Below are 11,015 nucleotides of genomic sequence, written 5' to 3'. Positions count from 1 at the left end.
TCCGCCAAAATCTTAGTGGCAATACAAATAATTTCTTTAGGTTATATAATGATTCAGTTCTAAGTATAAGCCGAAACTGTCTGGGAACACAAATGCACACTAACTAAAACAGTGAGGTGTGTCATATTCCCGCAGCGGACCAATAAGAAGGCCCTCTCAATAAACAGTCCCGGAGACATACATGACTCTCAAACAGAGACAGACAGACGGCTTAAAACCGGCAGGTGCAGAGCTACACTGATGCTGCAGTAAATGCGGAATAATTCCTCCTTTCAGACATTGATAAAACCCTTCAAACAGGATTGGCTATTCACCAATTTCACATTGAAATGCAAAGCAGAGTCCTACAACAAGTTATTTTCTCCTTATCATGGCTCATTTTATCAAAAGCACAAGATGTGATCGGATCTGGTCTCTCCTGTCTCAGATACAGTCCTGCAGATGCTGACGGACAGACGCGCATCACTTTTCTGCGGGAGGACGCAGCCGGTGCGCGCTCCCTCTACCTCACCCTGTGGTCCGAAGACATGCGCCTGCTAACATGCGAAGTAACCAGCAGTCCACTGGCCACTGAGCGTTACGGCACTCTCTGCGACAGAAGCGGCACCCAGAGTCAAGAAATAACCCGGAGGTTGAATATCAGTGTGTTGTCGGCTCCGGATGCTCCTTGCGCGCTCGTCTCCTCCAGTGCGCCAAAGTTTCCCAGGCGCACAAGAAGAGATGGGACAGAGGGCAAAGCTCGGCGGAAACGCGCCTGGATATTGCCAGGAACTCTGTGGTGCGGCAAGGGAAACGAAGCGGTCAGATACGAGCAGTTGGGTGAGGATGTTGATTTCATTACTTTTTGTGCCCCTACATGTCTGTTCGGTAGACAGATATTATAGGCCAGGGAAGACATGGATGGAATGGTTAATGGATAGAAACATGTGAGTCACTTCCATAGGGTAGGCTCATTATTAGCTAACACCCTGGACCTTCTGAAAGAATGGAAAATACAGGAATTTACTGTTTGCTCCCCAAAAAAACATCATCACCTCTCAGCAAGTCCTAGACATACTCTTTATTAATATCATAGAACATCAAATTCAGTAGTGCAGTAGTATTTGTTATAAGCAAAAGCTACATTAATGATGCAGAAGTTTCAGTTAGTTTATGTGACAATGTCAACAGTGTAATCCTGTTAAATGCACTATATTACTGTTATATTTCCCAGGTGAAATTGCTTACAATGGTATTTTACAGTATTACTGCTTGGAGGAAAGAAAACAGTAGTCTTCACCATTTTTGCAATGCATTTCGGGAAAACAAAGAGCCAAGTTTAACTGGACCAAACTGGACAGCTGAGTTAGATTTTTTCACCCATCTTCATCCTGCAAATGAATAGGTGAGTGCCTTTTTACTTTATTTGTTATCTTTGGCAAAATACATCACATTTTCAATTAAGGTATGTTGTGTAGTCGAATACTATCAAACAACACAAGCTATTTTACTTGTAATGTTTGATATAAAGCCTGAGCTCTTCCCCTGATTTGAACTCTTCATTTTATGTTTATGATTCTTTCGCTTAAACGAATTATATTCAGAGTGAATGCATTGGACTTGAATTAACTTTTAATTCATTTTTGAGATTAGAGTCTGAGCTGACACATAAACACCTTTACACAAGTGGTTGAAAGGTATTTTGTCAGCTAATGTTAGCTAGCACAGATCTGTACAGCTGCTAAGCGGGAAAAAGTGGGAAAGCGTTTGTAATACCGGGAAGGTAACTTGTTTATCACCAGTTTCAGTTTCACTGTGTGACAGAGTTGAGCTGGACTCTGATTCTTATCCTCTAAATTACAGGGTGAGTTTCATCTTAACCTTTGCATCTGCTAAGTGCACTCCTGGAGAAGACACTGCTGATTTACTTTACAGGGAGCTTGTTTGCTAATGTTAGTTAGCTAGCTAAACTGACATCACTTGTCACTTAAACTATTATGAACAGAGCCGACATAAGGTGGCTGTTCAACATGGTTTAACTCTGCATTACACCACCTTATAATGTACATAACAAAAAGAACAGGGCTCATCTATGAATGGGTAATTCATTCAATTCATTTTTCCTGACACTGCATTCTTTGCAGTGTGGTAATGTCAATGTTGAAATGGGTTTTTCTTTGTCAGGTTTCAGGTGAAACATCAGGAAGCTGTATTCACCACTGGATGATCAGCACTGAGGGGCACATCATTTGTGAGGCCACCCAGCAACCCTTTGTTGACCAGACCTGCTGCTGTTTTTTCCACTTACTACTCCTTGAAACTTCAGTATCAAGAATTCATTTGAAGGTTAGATGCTTACTTCCTTCAGCTGGTATTGTGTGCTCACAGCAGGTCGTATTCAGGCTGCCTAAAACATTTGATTACTAGAGCATGTTACGGAAGCTTTTCTGACAGAAATCAAGGCTTTAAAAATACCATCACTTTCTTTTCTCCATGTTTTTGGCAAAATCACAAATTTCAGTACTGTGCGGATTTACAGGTGACAATATGTAACTCATAAAACGATGATAAAAATGTAACAGCACCTACAGATAAGGTAGTGCTGTGATTTATATTATTATTATCTTAGTGAGTACAGTTTATTGTTTCCCACAAACTCTGAACACTGATGCTTGTTTTTCAGGCAGTTTATCGAGATAAAGTTTGAGAGAGGCATCAAGGCTGGACTGGGCAAAGTCCTGTTAAAACATACGGAGAAGGTCACCCAGAAAAATGATGACATCAGTCAACCTTCATGTCTCCAGTCTACTAAAGAAATTAAGGACTTTGGGACTTTACATAGTGAACACAGCCATTTACACAAACACGCACTCAAACACTACACACGCAGTCTCTTTGCCAAACTGTTGTTTCAGGTACTCAGTAAGTCATTCTTGATCACTCATTCAGTCGTTCAGTCAGTCACACTCTCTAAGTCATCAGTGTTAATCACTGATTCACCACTCTGTGACTTGATGATATTTGATCTTTTTTTTCTTTTTTTGTTTATTTGTATTTAATGTTCATGCAGACTACAATTATTGTAAAAATATTTTGTATTAAAATGATGAAATTTTTGTTTATTTGCCCTAAATGTTCCTTATGTTATGTTTTGTTTTTTGCCAAAGAAAGCTTTTCAAAACTTTTTCACAAGCTTAATAAAGAGAAACATTATTTGAAAAGACACTTTGAAGCTGTATTATTTGTCTTAAAATTTTAAGTTACAATTTCAAAAGCTACATTTATTCAAGGTATTCAATGTATATGAGTGCCAAGGAGTGATTCATTGAATCATAAAGTTTAGGAAAGAAAATATCACAGTAGTTCTTTTTGCTAGAAGTTAATTAATCAATACCTTAGTAGTACAAATCTGCCTGTGAAAAAAGTGCTAATAAACAGTAATAAACTGTTAATCCTTCAGCAGTATTTTACCGAAAAAGTAGAAAATAACACATTTTTGTTGTATTTAAAAAAAACAGCAAACTAAATTTAAGCAAGAGAACGACACTGTTTACAGTAACATCATGGCAACCCTGCTTCCAGGTCTTAACCATTATTTAATCGAGAAATCTTTAACAGTGTGAACTCCCCATAAGAATATTATGACTGGCATTTTAAGAAATAAAACACCATGAGGTGACCCATTTGCACAGATATTTTAGAGTGATTCAATATACAAAGAATAATTTTATTGAATTTAATTAAGCTGAACTGAACTGTTTTGTTGTAATGTTGATGTTGAAAGCATGCCACAAATTGTGTATTTAATTAAAATGCAGCATTTTTGGGACACTTTCACAGGTGCAGTTATTGTACAGAATTCAAGAGAAATGAGAATGGAGGTTGATTTACATCATAAGAAAAATAATTAGAAAGTCTGCAGAGTAATTATATGGCAGTTGCGTCAAACAAAAATGTGCCTCAGTAGGTTTTATTTTAATTGAAGGTCTTGATTTTACAACCCATACATCTTTCATTTTCAAATAGGCTAACTGTCTTTGAAGCATTTTGGTTTTAAATCAGCTAAAAAATCTATCTCTGCTTGCAACTTTCTTTGATACCAAAAATCCTTTGATATTTGACTGAATTCACGTCTTGCTCTCGTGCATAGGAATGTTTGAAGATGCAGATAGATGCTGTCGTGAGCACGACCACTGCTTGCATATCATCCCTGCTTTCACAGTGAATTATGGAGTCTTCAACCCCAACCTCTACACCGTCTCACACTGTGACTGTGACCAAAGGTGAGCGTCATAATGCCCACCCCTGGCATCTAATACTGAATCAGGATGTTTAAGTTTTTGTTGCCTCAAGGGAAACTCCTGCAACTTGTAAATCGCATCCCCCCCTGACCTATCCCCATAACGCTCTGGCTGTCATGGTCGGTCAAGTGAGGAAAGACCTGCTCGAAGGCTGAATTTGTAGGTGTTGTAGTAGTTGGTGCATTTTATACCTTGCACTTCTTACTAATAAAAGTGTGGTTCTCCTTTGAGTATTTTGTCACTATAAAGCTATTTAAGAAGGAGAACCTGGGGCCATATAATATTACCATTCATTCAGGATTAATAAATATATCACTGCAATCAGCCCTTCAGGTAAACTATTTATGTCAAGACTGAACACGGTGCTTGCTGTTTTTGTGATAGCATTCCATTCCTCCTTCACAATCTATTATTTAAACCTGCAGAGACGTTTGTTTTCTTCTCACTTCACATCTAGTGCTGACAGTTGCATGTGTATTACATTTTCCCTCTAACTCTTAGTGCTCATCCACAAGTAGCTGACACACATTTTATTATTTTGCAGATGCTTTTATCCAAAGCAACTTACAAGTGAGGGCCATCACTAAAGCTTCATTTTCACTGGACTCTTTGACCTTTGCTTTTTCTTTTTCCGCCTTTCTCAAGGTTTCGACGGTGTCTTCAGGATGTGAATGATACCGTTTCCTCTATGGTGGGCTATAGCTTTTTCAACATCCTGCGGGTTCCCTGCTTCGAGCTCAAAACTCAGAGGCGATGCACCCAGATTTACTGGTGGGGGATGTAAGAGAAACACACTGCATTCACTTTAACTGCATATTGTTAGACACAATTGTGAGTGTTCAATGGAAAATGACGGCATGGTCACATGCGGAGTAGGAGCAGCAGATGAACATCTGCAGCTTGTAGTAACATGTCTGATTAACTGCCAAACCTCATAAAATCATGAAGGTGTGCTGTGCCAGTCTTCTGCTCTGTTTTCATTACATAATCTATCAGGTTACTAACAAACAAGAATTATTAACCTTTTTTGAGCATTAATGGCATTAAATTGAAAACTATACTATAATGATTATAATTCTATGATTATAATTTAAGATTTGTGTGTCTATCTTCAAAGGAAAACATAAATTACAAGTGTTTGAAATTACAGGTCAAATCCCAAACAAGTGTACTTCTTCTTAATCAAATAAATATGCAAATTCGGTTTGTATAAGTTGAAAATACAACAGATGCATTTGAAAAAGGTTTTTTTTTCTGTGGCTTGGTTTTAACATCCATGTTTACTCTCTACAGGTGCAAAGTAGCCAAACAGGCTCCATATGCCGTCTTCAAAAATCCCCTCCCATACAACACCTCTGATGTTGCAAACAAATACTTGAACAACACTAGAAGCAACAAGTTAACAAGCGAGGTAACAAAAAGCCATGTGATCGGCCCATGCAGAAAGTCACAAAAATGTGAACATAGATGTGGCTCCAGAGACCCGCCCAGACAAGACACTTTTTACCGCAGAGGGACAAAGGGGAAAGGATGTAAAACGCACTGTAAACTGTCTACAGTCGCACCCCCCCAAATGCCCCCATTATCACAGGCACACACCACTACTCCTTCAATGATAACAGGTCTTTTAAATCCTTCTAAAAGTAAGGCATCGATGTCAAATAAAAACATTTTTGGAAAAGAGAAGCGCACCAGAGAGCGGCTGTTGGCTTACCCTACACAGAGAAGCCAAGTTCCACCACAGGTGACTATAAACTCTTATCCACAACCATCATCTACAATACAAAGCATGCCACCTTTAACACAGAGCCAAAATCACTCCACAGCCATCTCAACAGCGACCAAAACCAGAAAAAGTCACAGAAAAGCTCCAAAGCAAAGTGGTTGTTGTGGATCTAGGATGCCTGTGAGGGAGTTTCCGCCTCGTTGTAAAAGTTGTCTGGAACAAGCAACAAGATCTCACTTGACAATTGTTAGAGCTGCAACAACTACAAATGGACTGCTAGTCAAAGTGACAACGGAAACATCCGGACAAGACACTTTGAAGAGACTCTGGAATACAGCTACATTTGCAACACCCATCACAACAAAACTAAAGACAGCAGCCTCTCTTCATGAGGATGGCAAGCCACAAAAGGAAATTAACTCCCGTCTACTAGAAAATAAGACAGGCCAGGAGCCCATGGGTAGTACCATAGCCCAAAGTACGAAGGAAGAAAGAATCTTAAAACAAAGTAATGCATTGCGTAATATGACAGGTGAGTGCATGCAGTGCCCCATCACTTCTCCTGGGGCCTTTTGCAGCATAACAGGCTCCTGCTCACAGCACCAGGCATATTATGAGTAATTATAATGATACCAGAGATCTTCAATATAACTTATTTAAACTGAATGTTGACCACCCATTAAGCACTCAGTGCCAGTAAAATCAGTTAGAGTCATCTGTCACACTGGCTGGTAACATTATAAGATGATAACTCTCGAATCTGTCAAAATTAAATTTATCATTTGAATTTTGCATTTACCGTAATGACAAATTGTAAGACTTGTATTATTGAATTACCTATAATATGAATTATCACTAACACCAACCCTACATGTTTTGTAAGTGAGTTAGTATGTTTTAAATTGATGATAGAAAAATTAGTAGAGTAAAATGTCACTGTTGTACCTATTTATTTATTACATTAATTATGGTGCTGTTATGTTAAGGCCCTACATGAAAATTCCAGTGTGATTATTGTATTTAAAAAGGTGGTCCAGGTATGGGTCCAGGGCAGTATGTTTTTATGGAGCCAGAGCTACCACGCCCCCTACAGGTGGGAGAGAATGCTAATTTTCACCACTGATTGATAGCTTAGGTAATTTGTATCATAACCTGCGTTTCTTTTTGCTCCTGCAGACAATCAGCTCCTGTGTGGAAGCTTCAAACATCTGGATGAATGTAAATATCAAATCCCTCCTCTACAGAGGAAATATGATCTGCAGAATATGGAGTCAAAGACCGCCTACCACTGTGGTTGCACCAGCCGGTAACATAACAGCATTTTTTCCCCGTATTTATATAGATGCAACAATGCAAGAGTCTTAAAGATGAAAAATATAATTTCTTCCTTGAATTTATAATCACTGAAATATATGTCAGGGGCATGTATTCTCCTGGATAACTGGATAACTGCACTGAGTAAAGCCTGGCCTTTTTCTTCAAGCCGTGTTTTAGATTTAAGGGGGCTCTGACTGTTCCTCAGCAAAATTATCCTTACAGCTTTGTGATCCCACTCCATTAGACAGGCCCCTGATCTACTCCTGTGTTTACCGCTGTAGAACAGGGGTAGATATAAACAAATGAATATTGCAAACGCTTGACAGTGTCAGAGCATTGAATGAAAATCCTACTTCACAGCTTGGGACATCATGCTTTGTGTTTTCTTGTGTGTTTTGGCCACAATATTAATAGTTCAGCATAACATTACTGTAACCCCTGGAAGCAGCTTTACAACATAGTTTATTGAAGCCAAGGAACTGAAGGCCTTACACAACTGTTGAACCAAACTAAAAGCTATTATCCCAACAAGCCATTATGACTGTATTATGCTTTCCTGAGCTACTTCCATGTTCCACCTGCAGTTTGCAGTGAGATGAACTAAACAGGGCAACTTTGAGCAAAATTAGAAGTCATGTAAAACTGAACTGTAATATGCATATCTGCCAAAACTGTGACAGGGCTCTTTTTATAAAAAAAAAAAAAAAAAAAAAGATTATTCTTAGATTTACTTGTTGTCTAGTTGCACCCATCAGAAGACCTGTCAACGACCTTTTTCACAGAAAACACTGTGGCAGGTCTTAGCAGGAAAACCGCTGCAGGTGGAAGCAATAACGTTAACAATGGCTGCATTCCATTAAGGTTTACCAGGTGCAGGGTTTTGCCATAAACCCTTTTTTTTTACATCAGACATTTTGACACAGGTTTAACTAATAGCATTAATGATAGCTCAGTTCTGTTCAACTGTCCCTTTAAACTATGACAGTGTTACAGTGACACAGCTAAATGGAATTCAGCCATCCATAATTTTATTGTTTTCACTTGTGGCTTTCTTGCTGTAACATGTCGAAATGTTTTTCTTGAAAAAGGTCTACAGTGCATACAGACTCACTGTCACATTTAATGGAGAGCTGTCATTACTGTTACTGACTGACTAGTCAACATGTCTGCCATGGAAAAATATTTTTGGAAGTGATAGCAGGTTACAACCCTATGTTTTAAATATTTTTATTTACAATTGACGGATATAATTTGATCTGATGGATCATGCGACCTACTACTGTATGTAACGTATGCACTTAGGGCTACAGCAGCGCATGTATGGTAAGACTATTATTCCTCATTCCTATCTACAGTATGTTATAAACAATGAGGAACGCCTGCCCCCTCAGGCAGCTTTCTCCTTCTTTGTCTGTGTCTCTCTCTCTGAGTCACACACTCAAATGCATATCCCGCTATATTGTTTCATTCCTGCCTTGTTTCTCTCTTTATTTCTGTATGTGTGGTTGTAAATGACCACTGTTTGTCTTTTTTACAGCTTGGCTGTTCAGATCAAAAGCTTCAAGCAGCCCAGTGTTCTCCCCACGCTAGTGATGGATTTTGTCTCCCACTACTGCTTTAGAATGCCGAAGGACAAAAAGTGCCATCGCAGAAAAAGGTTTTAAAGTTCAGATATGATTATTCATATTTGTCTCAGAAAACATTTTGTCACAGCAGTACCAGTCTCCGGTCTAATGGCTTAACTCAGTTTTCCTCTATATAAAAGATTATTAGGTTGGGTTCTGTTTCTGATATATTTTGTATGTTTCTTTTCTAGCTGTTCTGGGGGCTTCATTAAAGCCTCTGACCTACTTCGAGCACTAAAGAAGATAGAGGAAAAAGACACTGCTGGGGTGCGAAATTCAGGAAATGACAGAAAAAGAGGGAATCCTGTTCGACTTTATAAGCGATGCCTAAGGCTGGAAAGAGAAGCTGATATTATGGCACAGCTCACATGATTACAGACTAAGCTGCCATGTGCAGCAACAATGACTTTTATCAGCTTTAAATTTCATGCGGCATTTTCTGTTTCTCTCTGATGGTGTAAAATGGCAGTGCAATGAAAATACTTAAACCCTTCAATCTGGTAATATTTTTGTAAGTATGTCATGGATGTGAATTTAATATATTTATAAAGAACTGTTATACAAAACTGAAAACCATCCAATAGTTCAATTGTGCTTTGAAAATGTAATACGCTCATTTATTTTGTTTGAAAATCATGTGTCAAGGCCATTTTGCAAACACATTCCATTATCTGCACTATATATTAATTTAGTCAGGAAAAATTACTAGACATACGCCTCAATGCATTAAAAAACAACTCACAACCTTCCAGTAATCATAACCCTAAATGAGAAAAGTTAAACAACAAATTCTTGGTTTACCTTTTAGCTATTGGAATGATTATCATTTATTAGCTTTAGTGTAGTGTGATCCATCCCTACCCTTCAAAATATATCATACAAAAGTACATATCTTAGTACATGTAAATAAAACATCCCTGATCCAAAAACCTTTTGTGAGGGATACAACCTGTTCAATGTGCACCTCATATGTCCTTTCATAAACTCCAATGACTTACAATGTATTGCATCACTGTTTCTTTTACATGTTATTTCCAAGGTAAGAGAGATGGAAACTGGCTACATCAGTTGTTTGAAACAGATTCAAATATCTATTCCTCTTAAACTAGACAATTGTCAGGTTTGCACCTCCCCAAAAACACCACCATAGCCAAGTAGGCTTCATACAGGCTACAAATGTGACCTCAAGATTTTGTTGCTATGTTGCATTTAATAAATTTGTGTATTTAACATGACATGAAGGAATATGTAAAATCACACAATTAAATGTCAGGGGTAACACAATTAGGCAACAAGACTTATTTCCATTGTGGTCTATGGATCTGATGTACAGTAAAGACAGCAAATATGCAGGTGACGACCAAACCCTGAACTTTGTTATTATATTGTACAATATAATCTTTGAACTACATGATAGTTATCTCTTTTTCTTCTTATTATTATTATTATTATTGTAGTAATGTGTTGTTCTGTTAGACACCAGAATGAACTCATGAATTTTTGACAGCTTTTATTCTGGCCCGCGGTGCATGCTGGGAGCAGCTAGTTGGCCTTGGAAACATGGCGTCGCACTGACAGCTGGGAGACTTTCATTATCTTCTCCAGCCACTGACACAGCGGCTGGGCCGTCAGCGGAGCCGCCTGCCTCCAGGTTTTAACTGTGAAATGAGCTTACTACAGATGAAGTCTTCGTCCTGAAAACCCTGTTGTTTTAACGGTACGGTGCGATAACAGATTTTGTAGGGGTGTCACGCCCACTCTGCTCGGTAACGTTATAACGATACCGTACTGTAAGTTAGCTCCGCTTCCAGCTAACCGAGCCAGACAGACAGCTAGCAGCCGCTGTTAGCACGACACGAGCACGGATGTTATGTGAAGAGGAGCTGCCGCTGCTGCCTGCTCACTGCTCGGCTGCCGTTTTTTAGCTCGCTCCCTAGCACTACAGTCTGCCCCGTCAAACACCATCATCAGATAACACGGAGACGGTAACGGCTGTTATGTTATTGTAGCTCGCTAGCAGGCTAGCTAGGGCGTTTCTGTCAATCTGTCACTGAATTTTTAATGTTC

The 11,015-nt window shown here is 38.9% G+C and overlaps 1 protein-coding gene across 1 annotated transcript; it reads left to right on the top strand.

Annotated features, from left to right (window-relative positions):
- Positions 1-249: 249 nt before the first annotated feature.
- Positions 250-10,359, top strand: LOC111644948 (uncharacterized). The gene is made up of 7 exons (XM_023393943.2): positions 250-819; positions 4,130-4,262; positions 4,926-5,060; positions 5,574-6,538; positions 7,183-7,312; positions 8,861-8,980; positions 9,140-10,359. Exons 1-7 carry the CDS (start codon positions 330-332, stop codon positions 9,318-9,320), a joined length of 2,154 nt encoding a protein of 717 aa, XP_023249711.1. The 5' UTR covers positions 250-329; the 3' UTR covers positions 9,321-10,359.
- Positions 10,360-11,015: the final 656 nt, after the last annotated feature.

Source organism: Seriola lalandi, unplaced genomic scaffold (assembly GCF_002814215.2).
Source record: "Seriola lalandi dorsalis isolate HSWRI2012SDOR001 ecotype SW California unplaced genomic scaffold, Sedor1 jcf7180002054945, whole genome shotgun sequence".
NCBI lineage: Eukaryota > Metazoa > Chordata > Actinopteri > Carangiformes > Carangidae > Seriola > Seriola lalandi.
This window is presented reverse-complemented; position numbering and strand designations above follow the sequence as displayed.

What these genes read in the sequence shown, in the direction of transcription:
- LOC111644948 (XM_023393943.2), top strand. Translation starts at nt 330, where the DNA reads ATGCAAAGCAGAGTCCTACAACAAGTTATTTTCTCCTTATCATGGCTC. An exon ending in CACTGTGACTGTGACCAAAG is followed by an intron (nt 4,263 to 4,925) that starts GTGAGCGTCATA and finishes GCCTTTCTCAAG; the next exon opens with GTTTCGACGGTGTCTTCAGG. An exon ending in AAGTGCCATCGCAGAAAAAG is followed by an intron (nt 8,981 to 9,139) that starts GTTTTAAAGTTC and finishes TTTCTTTTCTAG; the next exon opens with CTGTTCTGGGGGCTTCATTA.